Raw genomic sequence first — 18,609 nt, 5'->3', positions numbered from 1 at the left:
TTTGCGTGCTACCCGCGGTATCTAAATTTGTGGCAAAGGTCATTCTGGATCGCCTAAGAGATCACCTTTATTTCATAATCGACTGTGCCCAAGCTGGTTTCGAGCAAGATCCTCTTGTACTGACCATATGAACGTTGTTAGAATTATCATCGAGCAAAGCGCACCGTTCAGAGCTGACTTTAATTTGATGTTCATCGATTTTGAAAAAGCTTTTGACAACGTGAATAAGAGTCTGGGTTGTCCTGCGCCATCGAGGCGTTCCGGACAAAATCATTTCAATAATTAAAACAACTTATTACGGCGCTGCATGCCAATTACACGTTCTCGAAACAGCCTTAAGCCCTCTTCCCAACTGCGGTCTTAAACGGACGATGACCAGGACTTTACAACACATCGATTATCCTAACGACATATGCTTTCTGGCACATCGCTTAACCGAACTTAAGGAAATGGGTTTCGCGCTTCATAGAAAAGCTAAGTCTGCCAACCTTAAAAATAAATTTTAACAATACGAAAGTGTTGACTCTGGCAAGTAAGATAGGTGGGTGTGTGCAGATTGCAAGTTACGCTATCGAAACAGTGGATGAATTAACTTATGTCGGTAGGGAAGTTGCCCCAGGCGGTGACAAGGATGTGGACGCTCCTTAATTGAAAAAGCCAGAGGGGCATTCGGGATGGTGTACTCTACTTATACATGACGAAACAACAAACTGAGTTCCAGTTTAAAGGTTAGGCTCTTCAAGGGGCTGTCGGTACTGCCGTACAGTAGATCTACCTAGAAAATCACCATCGCTATAACCTGTCGCTTAGAAGTCTCTGTCAACCGCTGTCTACCGATTATATTTCGAATTCTTAGACCAAAAATAATGCCAAACAAGGTATTGCTTGAAAAAGAAAGCATAGTGTGGCTAGACATTTGAATTAGAAGACAGAAATGGAAGTGGATTGGTTATACTTTACACGAAGAAAAACGGTAACATAGCGAAGAAGACAATGGGATGGAATCCACTCATAGCGAGAGGAAGGAGGCTTGAAAGGCCAAGCAAAATCTGAAAAAGAACTACTGATCGCGAGACAGCGCAACTCGGGTTAAGCTGGAAGCAGGTGAAGGCATTACCCAGTTATCGGAGGCGATAGCGCGTAGATGTTGTTGGCGTCCTATGTCCCGCTAGGAATTCAAGGAAACAATGACGAACTTACTTTGAAAAAAGAAATTTTTAAGTGATTGAAAAGTGGGACAGTTAATGTTGCTGGTTGCAACAAGCAGTTATAGATTTCGTTAAATAAGTGATCGTAATCAATTTTTCGGCAAGTAGTAAACGGTTTTTTAAATTTGCATTAATATAGAGGCATCTACCTTAAATACCGTGGTGAGCACAAAAATATTAACTCTTGAGAAATCACGTTTTCTGATGTTGCTCTCAAATGAAAATTGTTTTCATATGACAATCAGTAATACTGTATAAACAATATACCCTATGATCAAAAAGTACCTTGAATGATGCCAAGGCGTAGTGAACAATTAGTACCTTCCATCGAGCCAGACAGTCAACAACGTATATTATTTACCCGTTTTGAAGCGTTTGAGAGATGCTGTATGTCGCAAACGGCCGGAAATGTGGGCAAACAATTCTTGGATTTTGCATGACGATAACGCGCCATCGCACCGAGCCCAAATTGTGCTCGATTATTTGACCAAACACCAAGTAAATACCATCGTGCAAGCACCGTATCCGCCTGATATGGCCCCGTGCGACTTCTTTCTGTTTCCCAAGCTGAAGTTAACACTTCGCAGAAAAAGATTTCAGTCGATAGAGGAGATCACGGAGAATGCGACGAAGGAGCTGAAGACCATCCTTTGGTGGGCCTACCAGGGGTACAGGGAGGACTGGGTTAAATGTTGGTACATGTGTGTTGCTTCACATGCCTGAAATTTAACTCTGTTTTGTTTTATTTAAACATTCTCGGTACTCTCTGATCATAGGGTACACTGAAGATAGATAAAAATATTTTTAGAAAATTTTCAAAAATCTAACTCTAGAAATTTCACAAAATTAATAAATTTTTTCAAGTTGACTAGACTCATAAACTTACTCAATATTTGACAGACAGTTACTTTTTGAATCGAAAAATTGCTGGATTTCTTCCATGTATTTTAACGATTTGTTCAATAAAAAATTCCCGGCTGACTTTTCTTCAATCTTCGACCTTTCGTCAAATTGTATGGATATTCACAATTACATTCTGCAGGAAAGTGCAGATGGACTTTTTTTTTATAAACGAGGTAGCGCAAAACTAATCACCCTATCGGAAGATTTATATTTAGTATTTGCAAAAGGCTTCGTTCGTCAAGTATAATTGACACTTGTGAACAAGACAGCCGCAGTATAACAACAGGCGAGCAATGTAGCGCATGAAAGTTATAATAATATTTCTATAGCTCAAAATGCCTTTTTTCATTTAGTAAAAATGTTATTCAAAAAGAAAATTGGATGATTAATTTTTATAACAAATGGCGCACGTTGCTACGCCAACAACTAAAATAAATTTACGAAAAATAAATTTAAGGAAAAAGTCAGTAAACAAATATTTAATTCATTCCAAACCATTTAATTGATTTTGTCTATTTCCAAAAAATTGTGACATTAAAAAGTTTAGTTTCAATTCGATGTTTATTGAAGTCCTGTGAGATACACAACATTTCTTGTTTTTCCATCTGGTGCGTAGACGAATAAATCAGAAGGTTTTCCGACACGTGAGCAAGCCACATAGAGCTGCCCATGGGAGAAGCATAGATTCTCCAAATCTCCACTCACTTGTAACGTTTGACCTTGCGCTTTGTAAAAAGTCATTGCGAAAGCGAGTCGCACCGGGAACCGTACACGTTTGAATTCGAATGGCATATCTGTCGGGATCATTGGGATAGGTGGCAACAGTACCCCTTCACCTTTGAATTTTCCAGTCAAAATTGTTGCCTCGATTACATTGTTCATCATTTTCTTGACTGGGAGTCTGGTTCCATTGCAAAGTCGTGGTGGACTTATGTTTCGAAGAAGAATGATGGGTACGCCAATTTTTAATGTAAGAACGTGCGGCGGCATGCCTGGCAAATTAAGCGATTTCAAGAATTCAGTTGGATAGTTGACAACCTCGTCTTGATTCTCCACAGTATCGATGGACTTATATGTAGTCGTTTCCTGGCTATTCCATGCTGAATGGTGAAGTTGATGGTATTGACATCGATGTGTTTGGCTGCTGATATAGCACGCCTACTGAGCCACTGATGGTTTTTGTAGTTTTGTGCAATGTTTGGGAAACTTTTTACTCCAATTCGTCGATGCTTTCTATGAACATGTCATATTCGTTTCCTCTGTGTAAAAATACATGGTCTTATTAATGTTTATGACAATCGGTTGAACGGGGAAGAAGTTGCTACTCTACAGTGCCACCTGGTGGCAAGTGGCAGGAATGAGTATATTCTACAAACCTTCTCCGTGGAAAAATACATATATATACCAATTTTTATAATAATCGGTCTAGTACTTTTTGAGTTCATCGATGACATACAGACAAACATTCATTTTTATATATAAAATTTCTGACCGGTTTTTATTTTAATCCTGAAATTAAAAAAATCCAAAAATCGGTATATTGGAAAATTTAACGTATTTGTTTGAAAAAATTGTTCTCCACACTGAAAAAAAAATTGCAGCTAAATTGATTACTCCGCGCGCACTTCAAGCTAAGGCTTCGTCCAAGAAATATTGCACAGCCGTCATTTTCCTTTATATATGCTCCGCTGGAAAAAAGTCTTAAGTAAATATATTTTTCCGCCTCTAAAATGAGCTAACCGATTGATCGAACGAATTTTTTTAACGGCTTTAGTTTTAAAAGTGGTGGCGATCTTTAATTTAATTTTCAATTGCAAACTCATTACTTATTTCCTTACGTGATAAAAATCAGCTTTTCCTGCTATCCCTGAAAAATTTCATATCTACAGTTAGATTTTGCCCAGTAACTCCGCACACTCAGTTCTCTCATTTCATTGTTTAAAAGACCTTAAAATTTCAAAAGGCAAAACGTAAACAGAGGAAACCATGGCGTATACTTTACTTCATATTCGGAAAATTCAATTACTATTTTTTATGCTTTCATAGAACAGCTAGAAGAACTAAGACGAGGTATGCAAAGCCTTTTTGAAAAGGAGTGCCTAGATGTTGTTTTAAAATAAGACATGTAAAAGTTTGATTATTTTTGTTCAAAATACGTCTACACGCACGTCCTTGAGCACGACTACAGGTAAAATCCGCCAAACAGTCGATTCATGAATTCCTAGTTGATGATAACTTCGATATCACGATGTTGAAGATTGTCTAGCAACATCGGTAATATTCTCACTAGTATGTCCAGACTCCAACAGGTCTACCAGTCCTTTTTCTATCCTCCACAGAACCGATTTTCGTATTAAGTTTTAATAATTTCAACTAGTTATTCCACCGTGTAAAATTGGTCAGTGAGGCCAACGAGATCGTTATCGTTTGTGTATGTTGTCCACTGTGGCCTAGTCTATCAGAAGTCATTACATTTTCTTAAATAAATTTGAAGATGTGAAACGACAATGAGTCGTTTTGGTTCATACCATTTTTGGTTTTAAACAACATAGAGAGCGCCCATTTATCATTATTAGTGATTGGCTGTTTGTGCAATGCGACCTGAAGAGAGATTGTGCAGCCATGTAGCCTACTCGAACAGTTTTAGGCTGTTCATAAATCCTAAAACTGCTGTAGACTTAATTTCTACCAGGAGGTTTGAATCTAGATCCCCATTTCCCAGGTAATTTAGTCTGCGTCGTGATACTGCTGGGCAGTCGCATGGAACGTATTCTGCTGTTTCTTGTGCCTCTTTGTAGAGTCAACAGGAATCGTTTTCTATCGCACCTATCTTTTTCATGTGATAATTGAGTTTACAGTGCCCAGTTAGTAGCTTAGTGTAAATTTGTCTGTACCTTTTGCTTAGGTTAAGGATTGCTTCTGCCTTTATGCGTTCTGGATCTATGAGCCTTTTCGACTGCGGCACGCCCGATTGGGCTCTCCAGTAGTCCATTAGGCCTCGTTGTTCCTGCTTACGGAGAAAGGCACTTTTGAAGTTGTTATTTACCCCACAGAAAGGTTCAGGACCTATGAAGGGAGTGCCCCTTTTACGCTAAAGTGTCCGCAATTACATTCCCTCCGTGCCCCTTATGTCCCGAAATCCATGTCAAGGTAACATAGTTTCTTGATGCTAAGGTGTAGAGGGTTTTAAAACATTCCCAGACGAACCTTCATTGGAGGGAGAAGCTATCCAGCGATTTTTAAGCTGTTTGACTCTCAGAGAGAATGTTAATATTGGCACCGCGCGTGTCTCTCCGTAGAGCGCCCAAGCTGCTTAGCTAAAAATTTGTTTCTGTCTATTTACTTACCTTCAATTGTTTAGAACTTGTCGCATAGCGAAAATTCGGTCTTAAAGCATTAACTATTCACAGTTGTAAGAGACTTCGTTCATTTAGGAACCAGCATTAGCATAGATAAAAAGTCGGCCTTCCAATCCAGTTGAGGCAATTGAGTTGTAAAGTCCTCTATCGACGAACAAAACTAACACTTTGCAAGGCTCTCATCATAGCCGTCCTAACGTAGGTATGGCGCAGAAACGTGAACGATGACTACGGCGAATATCGCAGGTGATGGAACGATGAGCTGTATGAGCTTTACGACGACATAGAAGTAGTGCAGACAATACAGATCCAGCGCATTCATTGGCTGAGTCATGTCGTTTACATGGATACAAACGCTCTGACTCTGAAGGTATGAGGTACCAGCTTACTGGTTACCAGGTTACGTGAAGCAGAGAAAGAGAAAGGTCTCTTCTGCGGAGAAGGGTTAGCATGAAAAAGGGTCAGCATGAAAAAGAAACGACTTTGGAGAAAATTTTCTACGCACTACTAAGAAGGCATATCCCGAAAAATGTTCAAAAAATTCTTCTAGTATGAAATACTCTACTTTTCATAATATGCCATATGAGTTGTGTGACCGTAAACGCGCGATGCTAACGCTGTAAAATTTTGAATTTTGATTTCAAATTTGCTAATTTTTATCATCTTCAATATACAACCCTCCTCATTACTCCAATCTCCTGATAATCTTCTGCTGACAGCTTCTTCAAGACGTGTGCCTCGCTTTGTCTTCCACAGTTTTAACGGCTTCAAATACACTCCAACTATCGCAGATTTTACTTTTGAAAAATACGTATGAAATTTGTTGTATTTTTCTTTTTTTTTTTTGTTTTGTTATTCAAACTCTTTCAGTTAATAGACAAATTGACGTATCTGAATTTCTTTCAGGGTACTTAATGCCACGTCAGACGAACACCAAACACCATTAAACCACTTTAGGTTAACTCGCACAAACTTTCGTTTGCTCGCTCGCTCGTTTAGTTGCTTGTTCACTCATTTGTTCGGCATTTGCAATCAAAAGGCGATCAGGCGAAAAGCCGATTTAGCGCCTACACTTCTTTGTCCTACGCCTCCCTATATTTCCTTTCATAGTCACCGGGAGGCTAAGTTGGCACTTGCAGTACGCGCAGCCTGTTAATATTGGCTGCAGCAGACATTTAACTAGCATCGCTATTGTTGTTTCTATTTTCCTTTTCCATACTTCGTTTTGGTAAAATTTTCCAAATGTGGTTGCTTTTTGTATTATGATATACACGTATATACACATATGTACACGCATACATATATGTGCGTGTGTATGTACAAACTGATACATTAAGGTAGTTCCACTTGTTTGGAGGAAGCAAATTTTTATAAAAACTGTGTCAGATTCAATCTCAATCTCACGATATGCTAAAGGGACAAAAATTCATATTAATGAATCAGCATTTCAGTAAATTAAAGCAATAAAAAAAATTGTACATAAAAATAAACTATAAACACATACAATAACTTCAATTCATCTCTTTGTTGTGGTTGTTGTAAAGGGGTTAAGTATTTCTATTGAAATAATCCTAATTAGCGACCAGCCCCGTTTTACCCCCACTGTTCTCATGTGATGAAGTTTTTTTTCTAAGCCAGATCCATTTGTGAGATTCAAGTATATCAGCAAATTCTTTATCTCGATCGAGATCTCATTAATTTTCTGTAGGAAAGGCTTCCCAAAAGACTGAAGCATAAGTAGTGGAAAATTCTTTCCTTCACCCCTTCAGCTTGACAACTTCTGCAGATGGGTTTGAAAGGCAGGCTGAGGCTGGCTGCATGATCCCCAACCTTCCAATGAGCTGTAGGGGTGCACTGATGAGTGAAATGTTTGGCCGAGAGCATCCTAACAGATCATTCGTACTTTGGATTTTGTACGAAGGCCATGTATTTTTTGTTGTAATACATGTAGTTCATTGCTTCCATCTTCTTTCGGCTAAAGCATGATAACGTGAAGCAACGGATGCTGTTTTCGTATTGAGTGAGATGGAGACTGCCTCCGCCTCTGCTAAGTCCAGTGTCGAACCTTTTCTTGCTAGCTCATCCGCTATCTCATTACCCCGTATGTTCCTGTGACCGGGAACCCATATCAGAGTAATTTCAAGTCAATGACTAACTAACTCTAGTTGCTCTCTGCACTGTAAGATTAGTTTGGATGAAATGGAGTTGGAGTTTAAGGCTTTGATAGCTGATTGACTGTCTTGTACCAACTTCCTTATAGATTTTTAGTGATTTGCATGCTTCTCTTATCGGCAATAGTTATGCTCGGAACACGCTGGCATAGTCAGAAAGCCACGCCACAGTTCATAAAAGGTGGCGCAAAAGTAACCTTCCGATATTTTTTGGTTGCAATTTAAAAAAAAAATCAAAAACTTTGATTCTTCTTGTGGATTATTTTTATTTGGTCTTTTAATTTTTTTACATCAAGTCGAGAATATGATGTCATGTAAAAGGCCGCCGCCACAGTTGATTGCCATTTAAACCCTTTTTATGGCATTTTCCATCACTTTGTCAAAAACTTCCGGCGATAGGTCCTCACATTCTTGACGGATGTTGTCTTTAAGAGCTGCAAGAGTCTGAGGCTTGTTGACATAAACCCGCGACTTCAAAAAGCCCCATAAAAGAAGTCTGGAGCGGTCAAATCAGGCGATCTTGCTGGCCAGTGCAAATCGCCAAAACAGGAGATAAGGCGCCCGGGATATGCATTCTTCAACATATCGGTTGTGGCACGTGCAGTGTGTGCCGTTGCACTGTCCTGTTGGAACCACATGTTTTCCAATCCCAATTCATCACGTTGCGGCAAAAAGAACTCGTTGATCATTGCTCTGTAGCGCTCACCATTCACAGTAACCGTTTGGCCCGCGACGTCTTCGAAGAAAAAAGGTCTGATGACTCCTCCAGCGAAAACAGTACACCATACAGTGACTTTGAGCGAGTGTAATGGCTCTTCGTGGGTTACACGCTTATTTACGTCCCCGCTAAGATAGAAATGGGCCTCATCACTCATCATTATTTTTGATGAAAAATCATCTTCCTCTTGGTGGTGATTAAGGATGTCTTGAGCGTATGTTAGACGCGATTGGCGGTCAGCAGCTAACAGCTGATGCACCGTCTGGACTTTGTACGGAAACATCTTCAAATCTTGTACCAAAATTCGCTGTAAAGACCGTCGACTGATACCCATTTGCGAGGCACGTCGACTGGTCGATGTCGACGGCGCTTCCATGACATCCTCGGCTACAGCAGCAATATTCTCTGCAGAACGGCTACTCCGGGGCCTGCCACGCCTGGCAGCATCTCGTGTTGTGCCAGTCTCTTCGAGGCGAGCGGCTAAACGTCGCAGTGTTCCACCAGTAGGCGTTGGACCGCGAGGAAATCTGCGACGAAATTCACGTTGTGCCAAAGTCACCGACCGATTATTGGTCAAATAAATAGTCAGCAATATTCCGCGTTCTGGAGCAGTGTAGCGTAACATTGTTTATTAACTTGTATTTCGCATGTGTTTACTACACAAATGTCAAAACAGAACTGACATTAGGGGCCAATCGCAAAATTTATAGCATTTTCTTATAGGAGGATTACTTTAGCCTCACCCGTTACTTACGGTTCTAAAGTATAGATTTCAATATCGTATCTTCCAATCACCTTCCCGTTGCTCCATTCGGCTCTCGGTGGAAAACGTACCGTAAAGTCTTTCTTGGAGTTAAGGCCGTAGATTGTGTAGTCTGATTAGTTTTTGAGCAACGAAGGTCCCTGTAGTCTCACCGCGCTGCAAGTAGCGCAAATGTTCTTACTCTTAATTTTTTTATTTATTATTTTTTTTTGTTTATTTCTTGTTTTTTTGACGTGATAACGCCTTATAATTCTATTTAGCTGGCTGCACGCGCGAAAAAATGTGTCGTTACCTTGCTCATTAGTGTTACCTTGCTCATTAGTGTTACCTTGCTCATTTGTCGTTACCTTGCTCATTTGTCGTTACATTGCTCATTTGTCGTTACCTTGCTCATTGCCGTTACCTTGAATGAACTGCAAGCGAAAGCGCGGATCGAACGACAAAGCAAACAAAGCAAACGAACGGCAACGTTCGACATCTTGCTCTCTCCTACTTAAATGCGCGTATATATGTATGTATATGCGCATATGTACATATATAAATTCACGTATTTGTATTTGCATATGCCTTCTTATTGATTATTATTAATTTGATTTACTTGAAGAATTTAAAATAAAACCAAGTTTGTTAATAATACCTGTTGTTCTAATGTTATTATTATTAATTTTTTTATTATATTATATATGAAGGAAAAAATTTATGGTAATATTTACCATATACCTTATAAGATATGTTGTATACTAATATATGTATATAAACATGCATATACATATACAATTTCGCGCAATTTTCAAAAAGAACAAATCTATATGTTAAGATGCATACAAGTCATATGGACATATCAAATATACGAATCTATTCCGTACGCAAGCAAATGTAAGCTAATGCGCTTGAACTGCAAGCGAGAGCGCGGAACGAACGACAAAGAGCACAATCGGCCCACGTGTTCGGCAACGTTCGACATCTGGCTCTGTCCTACTTGAGTGAGCATATATATGTATGTATATGTATGTATATGCGCATGTGTATATAAATTCACATACTTGTATTTGCATATGCCTTCTTGCTGTGTGCATGGTAATGAACCATTTCTCTGTTGAGAATAGGACGGACGATGATAGAAAAAGTAGGAAATGAAAGGGAGTGTTTCGAGTGTAAAGTGTCTTGAAAAAGGCAAATCGATGATGGTGCCTCTTAGTGTTGTTGACTTATTAACCCTCTAGTGCATAATTTTTTAATTTTTAATTTAAAAATTTTCTTCGCTTAATTCAGCATCAGAGAATACGAATCCGTCATCGCTTTTGATATTTTACCTACAGTTTTGCCAAAAAATAGGAAAAGAAATTTTTGCCAAAAGGCACTGGCATGCAGTTATGGTATCATTGTATCGTATCAAAGTATACACATATTTTCGTTTTGATCGATCAGTTATATTTTTTTATTACTTTTTTTTAATAATTTAATTCGTTTGTATCTTTGCCTGCATTAAGATGTACATTAGATATATAAATACATATGTACATATATTTATAAATATCATATATATATTATATGGTTGGTTTGATTGTATGTACTTTGAATTTGTATTTGAATTAGTTATTTCTTGGTATGAAATTCTTTGTGGATGAATTACATAATGGAATATCGCATTTTTCACAATAAGATTGTGTCTGCGATTTACAACGTTTATTTTTACAATGCAATTTTGCAGACCGATCTCGAAATTGACACCAGTGACCAACGTTATCAAAACGTACATCTGATATTGGCATATAACCTTTTTTTTACCGACAGCAAAACTTTCCACTTTGCTTGAGTTTGATGGCCTTCCTCTGCCTTTGACTGAATCCTGGCCTATTTTAGTGAGAGCTTCTGCCACTTCACATCGAAATTCAGCCAGAGTCAAGCGTTCGTGTTGCAATGAATTAATACGATTGTAAAGAATATACGCATTAACTAATGTCATGTCTAACAAATGATAAGAAACACGGGTCGTCCACTTCTGGGTCTTTATGCGGATCTTATATCGGCCAATCAGGCTATCCATCAGGTCGACACCGCCCATGTGTTTATTATAGTCTTGGACAATTTGTGGACAATCAATGTATTCGTAAGATTTTTGTCGTCGATTCCATCGGTTGTATACCCACGTAAGTTGAAGCAAAACGGACGCTTCTGTTATCATTCCACAATACCGTTGATATATCGATTCCATAAGCTGACCCAACAAATTCTTCAGAATAACCACGCCCGCGCTTATTTTGCTTCAAATCAGAGTCAGTAGTAGCCGATGAGGCGCCTAAATCTGGAACTTCTTCCTCCATTTTATTATCGCCAGCGCCGGAATATAATTCAAACTGATATGAAAATCCACTAGTATCACATAAAACAAATAGTTTAAACCCCCATTTATGTGGCTTATTAGGCATATATTGCCTAATGCTGGTTTTCGTCATTTTGGTTGCGCACATTTGTTCGTCAACGCATAATCTTTGAGGCATTGGAATAGAAGAAAACTTTATATTGAAATGATCAATGACCCTTCTCACGTTATAAATGACGTCATAATCCTCGGAGCTTTTTTCCGGTCGTTGTGCATTATCAGCATGAATCTATTTATGTATGAATCTATTTATCTCCTCGAAACGGTTTACAGGCATTGTTGTACGAATAGCCTCAAAACCATGTCGGCCCCAATATGACCGAACACTTGGATATTTATAAACTGACATAAAAATAAGTATTCCAATATAGCGCCGAATATCATTAGCCGTACATACAAAAGATGTATCTATCTGTTTCTGCCTCGCGTATAAGTTCATTTCATTTACAATAGTAGAAAAAAAATGTTCATGAGCAAAGTAGCAAAAACACTTATATGGAGTAGTTAATTGTACGAAACCAGACATATCCGGGCATTGGAATTTGATTTGATCTTCATGAACTTTCATGCTTTTTTTCCACACTATTTTGCTTATTTCCTCATCCTTCTGTCGCATCTGGACAACGTTTCCATCAAATCTTCTAAATATATAACTACTGACCCCTGCGCACGTCTTAGGCCTTTTTGGAGGAGCTGGTGGTGTACTGTCACCATGTAAATTTACACTTGATTCTTCCCTGGCTATGGAAGCTGTAGGCGTAACCAAAGTTGAATTTAGATCTGATACACTTATGCCCAGTTCCCCACAGTCCAAACTGAATTTGTCAACCAAGTTGATACCGTCATCTATATCTTCATCATCCGTTGAGACCACGTCATCACTGCCTTCCTCATCTATGACATCAATAGTGTTCAGAAACTCCTCAATTTCTTTTTCAGTCAAACTTGAAACCTTGTTTTGCATTTTTTCTTTCCAACCATTCATTTTAACTTTAAAATTTTCAAAAGAGAGAAGTTCGTTACAAAAGAGTATTCACATGGTAACTGCATGCTGGTGCCTTTAGGCATTGAAACTTTGAAAAGTCACCCTAATGATGTATACATAAAGCTAACACTTTTGACAACTGAATATCATTGAAAATACATGAAATAACTTACCTGAATTTTTTTATCACTTTCTTTATATAAATTACCAGCGAACAAATACTTAAAAGTTTACACTTTTCACACAACTATTTTATGCATGCTCAATACTCAGTTTCTCGCGGACAACTGCCATTCATTACATAATGGCGAGTGAAGTAAAAACTTTGCATATCAAAAAAGAGTCATAAAATTGTATAAAATATGCCCGTTTAACTTTTAAAATAAAAAAGTTACATAATAATTCAAAATTCTATTGCAAAGCAAGCATTGCCTAAAGGCACTGTTATGCACTAGAGGGTTAACGTCTGATGCACAATCGAAATTGAAGATATCTTTCATGAATTTGATAAATGTTTCGTCATTTTTCACGTTTGTGTAAATGTAACTTGACCTATTCCATTGCAATTCTATTTACCTCCTCCTCTATATCCATACAAAATATTTATCAAACAAATAAAATTAAAATTTTGTTTTGAAAAGCGCAACCATTCCATCAATATTTTCTTATGACGTTGTCACGTTAAACTATCGTCAGTAAACCGATTTGCAATTAAAAATAGTTTGTCCAAATAAGAATCTAATGAGTTAATTTTATTTTAAAAGCGATTATTTTAAATTTTTCCTTAAAAGGCGTATGAAGTACACTGTTTTTTTTTCGTCTACAGATAAGAGCTGCATGAACTAATTATCGCTCTATGATTTTGATTGACGCACCCTAATCCATATACATGCAACACACGTATGTGAGTGTGTACGTGCATTTTCTCAAAAGCCCAAACAAACGGTCTCAAATGGTTGGTGAATAGCAATGCGGCGCACTGATAAGACTTCTTCATTGAGACACGAAGACAATAGGCGTGAATGAAGCCAGTTATTAGGTTCAGGGGAAAAGTGTGTTTTCTTTTATTCAGTCATTATTGTGAAACGACACATGATTTAAGTTTCTTATCCTTTTTTTAGTATATCTTATACAACGTTTATAGGAATTTTTCAAATTGCCTACGCTTTGCTTAATCGAGACTCTGTTTTCAACAAATTAGTGCAAGAAAATATTTTAATTTGAATGCCTATTTTTGTATTTATGTATTTCAAATCCCATAAATAACTTGGATGTCTATGAAAAGTCTCTTTCAAAAAATCAATGAAATCAACGTTCGGTTCTCCACTATTTAGATATGGATGTATCTTTCCAACTACCAGACCACTGTGGTGTATTTCAAACACAATTGGCGGCAATACAAGATGCTGTTGACAACTTACGAATAGCGAAGTGTTTTCACAACAAATAAATCTTATTAAATTATGTCAAAAAAGTACAAAGCATTCATTATCTATCCAAATTTACTATATTGTAGCGCCTTCTAAGTACCTAGGCTCCTCCCGATATGAAGCACATAATTTCATGAATGTTGCTATCAACAAAAAATTCGTTATACGCCTTTCCCAGTGTGGTATGCAGTTCTCGCCACAAATTCCCTTTTATGCTCGCTATGGACTGAAAATAGGTGTTTCCAAGTAGCAATTGAGTCTTACAAAGAGAGAAAGGTCAGCTAGAGCCATACCAGGTGAATACCGGCGAAATTTGTAGAGAAGTGTTTTTGAGCAATGCCTAAATCTTTAAGACTATGGTGCCTGATCGCGGTACAAAAAGCAAGGTCTTCTTGCTGCAAACCTGCTTTTTTTCAACGAAGATCTTTTTGTTTAGTGTTATTTTATTTTTTCTCTCTTCGTTTAGCATTCTCTCTATACTTATTCATTCTCTCTTTACTTATTCAATTCTTTTCAAAGAGTGATATTGATTAAAGTACTAAATGTGTACGACCTGTAAAAATATCCTTTCTGGTAAATAAGTTTAATATTTTATAGGTATCTCTTATATGAGCTGGATCGGTATTTTGCTTTTCAATCTTAAAAAGACAGGCACCTGACAAGAAAAGCCATTTCATTTTTGGTTGATTGAAGACGATGCCGGTATTTGCTGTTTGAATTTTTTATTTCTCCTCTTATTAAAGGGACTTTTAAGTCCCGCTGAATTTGGGCATTTGCACCACGGATCTTAGGTTCTTGAATGGAAAGGTTGCAGAATTTCCAAATTTTAATTTGATGCTTAACCCCACAGTTGGATCCCATAAGCTTCTATTTGGAGCACAGATTTGTAGAGCTTATAAGTTTTTTCTCTATTGAGAGGGCAAATTAGGGCTTCACAGTGCAAACATGTTTAGAAATATTAAACCCAGAGGTTTCCGTTTGGCAAAGATATGCGTTTTCTACGCAAACTTTATCATAGAGTAGTCCACAAAATTAATGATGACCTGAATAAAAAAAGAGTGTGCATGTCCATATACCTCGACGTAGCTAAAGCTTTTGACAAAGTGTGGCACCCTGATTTACTCAATAAATTAAAAACACACTTACCTATTGACTTTTGCCTTATGCTTAAGAGTTACATCCAAGACAGGAAATTCTATGTTAAATATAACGACGCATGTTCAGACATTCAACCTATGAACGCAGGCATTTCCCAAGGCAGTGCCTTAGGACCAACATTGTATCTATTGTACACGGCTGATCTACCGGAACCGAAGTCAGAAAACAGCATGATTGCAACATTTGCGGATGACACAGTCCTCATGGTATCTCATAAAGATACAAAAGTCGCAAAACAAAATTTACAAAACGAATTAAATGTGACATTAAACTGGTTCAAAAAATGGAACATCGAAATTAACGCTGACAAAACAATACAAGTAAACTACACAAACCGAAGGACAACCATTGAACCAGTTAGCGTTGGTAATTCTGACGTGCATATTGACACCAAAGCGAATTACCTGGGTATTACGATCGACTCGAAATTAAACTGGCAGGAGCATATAAAGAAAAAGCGAAATGAAGTTAAAAATCGTTTTAAGAAATTATACTGGCTACTTGGACCTCAGTCCAATCTATCATTGCAAAATAAAGTACTTATTTATCGAACGATAATTGCTCCGATCTGGAAATATGGAATTGAGATTTGGGGCGCTGCTGCAAAAAGTAATCTAAGTATACTTCAACGAGTCCAGTCTAAAATACTTAGGACCTTAACTAATGCACCTTGCTACATACCTAACGCAGATATTCATCGCGACCTTGATATCGATACTATTGATGAAACAATACAAAGCGCTAGCAGAAGACACATAAGTAGATTATTAACGCACACAAATCCTATGATGAGAAGACTACCAAATAAAGAAAAATCTACCCAAAGTCGGCTTAACCGTCAAACACCAACAGATCTTGAAAAATCCATGTAATCAATTGTCAAGTAATCGTATATGTCATTGTTTGCCACTTGTTTTTAAATAATATGTATATTTCTTCTATATGAGCTTGGAGGCATTGGCCCTTCAATATCACTCTCATTCCATCTTTTTGTAAATCAAATTACTTATTGTCTAACGACTGGTGTAATATTTTATGGAAGAAAGAAAAAAACTTTATCCAAATGAATGACCAAGTATGTCTAACATGGCGGGACTTAAGTTTGGATAATTTGTGGGCAGGTAGTTCTCCTTGAGATAAAGATTACGAATGAGGATTAATTTTCATGATAGGAGGATACATTTTCACTCCATCGCTGGGTTTTCCGATTTTCTACCTATCCACTAATTTCTACCGATGTCCACTGAGCTGGTGTGAAATGTGACTGGTTAAGCAGACATTGAACACAGGAGCAATGAAAGTACACGGTTCAAGGGGAAGTTTTTCGGGAGCATTTCGGCTATGATTTCTCAATTGAGGTTTCTGCCCAGGAACCTCCTCTTTGACGAAGTAGTGGGTGGCCACTCTATGGTAGTGCTAATATTTTTGTAGACCTACAAAATGTAAGTAGTCAGATGTGTTTGGTTCTAAAAGAAACTGTCTCATTTCATTATCGTGTTTCGCATTCAATGATATTTTTATTTATTTTGTTTGATCGTTAAAACGGCTTTTATCTTCGGAAGATCTTGCTTGTTGCCATATTTTTCCGGCATGACATTTTTCTCCAAATTTGCTTCTTAGCAAGTTACCGTTTTTGGCCTAGCATAACAAAGCGCGCCAGTCATTTCTTTCTCGTGCTATCAGGCGCCAGTTAGATACACCAAGAGAAACCAAATCCTTCTCCACCTGATCTTTCCAACGCAGAGGTGGTCTTGCTTTTCCTCTGCTACCATCAGCTGGTACCTCATCGAATACTTTCAGAGCCGGAGCGTTTGTATACATTCGGACAACATGACCCAGCCAACGTAGCCGCTGGATCTTTATTCGCTGCGCTATGTCTATGTCGTCGTAAAGCTCATACAGCTCATCGCTCAACACCTGTCATATTCACCGTCGCCAACGTGTAGAGGTCCCAAAATATTTCGCAGAATTTGTCTCTCCAACACTCCAAGGGACACCTCATCGGATATTATCATCGTCCGAGCTTATAAGCCATACGTTAAGACGGGTATGATGAGAGCGTTGTAGAGTGTTAGTTGTGTTCATCTTCTCATAGTTAATATTTCTTACCCCCTTAACCAATACGATTGAATAGCATATCTTGCCTCAGTAGCCATAAAAATAAAAAAATCTAGAAATCGTTACACTGCACTTAATCTAGCCGCTATTAATGAGTGCCTTATGGCTTATTTTCCTATACACCCCGTTGCAAAATAACAAACACATCATCATATTTTTATGAACAACAAAATCCATATAATGCAAAATTTTAAACGTTATTCAAAAATGTTCTACTTATTTCAAAATGTTCGCAAATTGTTCAAAACTCCCTCAACTTTTATCTGAGAATCAACTTTTTAATACGAATTTCTAGAATTTTTCTGGGTATGCAGTTTTATAGCTCAGAGAATTCTACTAGTGTGAATGAGAGTGTCAAGTGGTTGCAAAATAGCGCTGATTTTTGGCACATTTGTGTTTTTTTTTCATATAAAAAATTCGAGCATTTACTTTGTATGGAATAAAACGCCTAACACCGCAGCGAAAAAAATTGTAAAAAGGCGAAGGTATTTTATGAGTAGGTAAAAGAATTTAGAATTTAAGAAATTTTAAAATGTATTTTTCATAAAAAATTCCGGAGCTCATGAGACACATTTTACTAAATTATTCTCTCCCTTCGCTTTCCTGTCTCCCATTTCCAGCTTGCTGAGGATGAATGGCTTGCACCGAGCCTGCTAGTGTAGCTGCCATGATGGCCGGCATTTACAACAACAAATGGGGCAACAACAGCCGCCGCAACAACATTATGTGCCTGCACAAAAGTCACTGTAGCACCGCCCATACAAGCGCCGCTGCCAACAGCCATAGCTCCAACAGCAGCAGCAGCAGCAGCAGCAACAGCAACGGCAACAACAACAACTACAGCGGCTGCTACAGCTATTTTAGCGGTGCAACCGTATAGTGCAATGCATCCACAGCAGCAACAACAACAGCAACAACAACAACAACAGCATCAGCAGCAACATACCCACTATCAGCAATGCGGCTTGCAACAGCAGCAACAACAACAGCAGCAGAGCCAACAAACACAACAGCAACAACAATACCATATACAACAACAGCAATCCGCGTCTGCATTGCAACAACAGCAACAGCAGCAGCAGCAGCAGCATAATCATCATCAGCTGCCACAACAGCAACAACAATATTGGACATTTCAGCAGGTAACCAACAACGATTACTCTCCACAACATCAGCAGGCAGCGCATCAACAACAACAACAAACGCATTTGATCGATTTGTATAAGGAATGAAAAGTTTACAAAAAAAAAACGAAATGGGATGAAAGTGAGCGACGAAAAGCAAGGCGTGGTGATTAGCTATAGGAAAAATATTTACAATCAAAGTGCAAAGTTACAACATACTAAACTAACAACAACAACAACTATACGCTTTTTGTATTTACATATAGTAAGTTGTTGCTATTTAGCCTCC

The 18,609-nt window shown here is 38.0% G+C and overlaps 1 protein-coding gene across 1 annotated transcript in view; it reads left to right on the top strand.

The window, feature by feature from the left end:
• The window catches only part of LOC129252955 (cytotoxic granule associated RNA binding protein TIA1), a 145,832-nt gene extending 127,930 nt beyond the window's left edge, over positions 1-17,902 (top strand). Inside the window, exon 6 of the mRNA XM_054891152.1 lies at positions 17,817-17,902. Within this exon, the coding sequence (XP_054747127.1) occupies positions 17,817-17,858 (42 nt within the window). The 3' untranslated portion in view covers positions 17,859-17,902. The remainder of the gene's footprint in view (positions 1-17,816) is intronic.
• Positions 17,903-18,609: the final 707 nt, after the last annotated feature.

The sequence above is a fragment of the Anastrepha obliqua genome, chromosome 1, assembly GCF_027943255.1.
Source record: "Anastrepha obliqua isolate idAnaObli1 chromosome 1, idAnaObli1_1.0, whole genome shotgun sequence".
Classification (NCBI taxonomy): domain Eukaryota; kingdom Metazoa; phylum Arthropoda; class Insecta; order Diptera; family Tephritidae; genus Anastrepha; species Anastrepha obliqua.
This window is presented reverse-complemented; position numbering and strand designations above follow the sequence as displayed.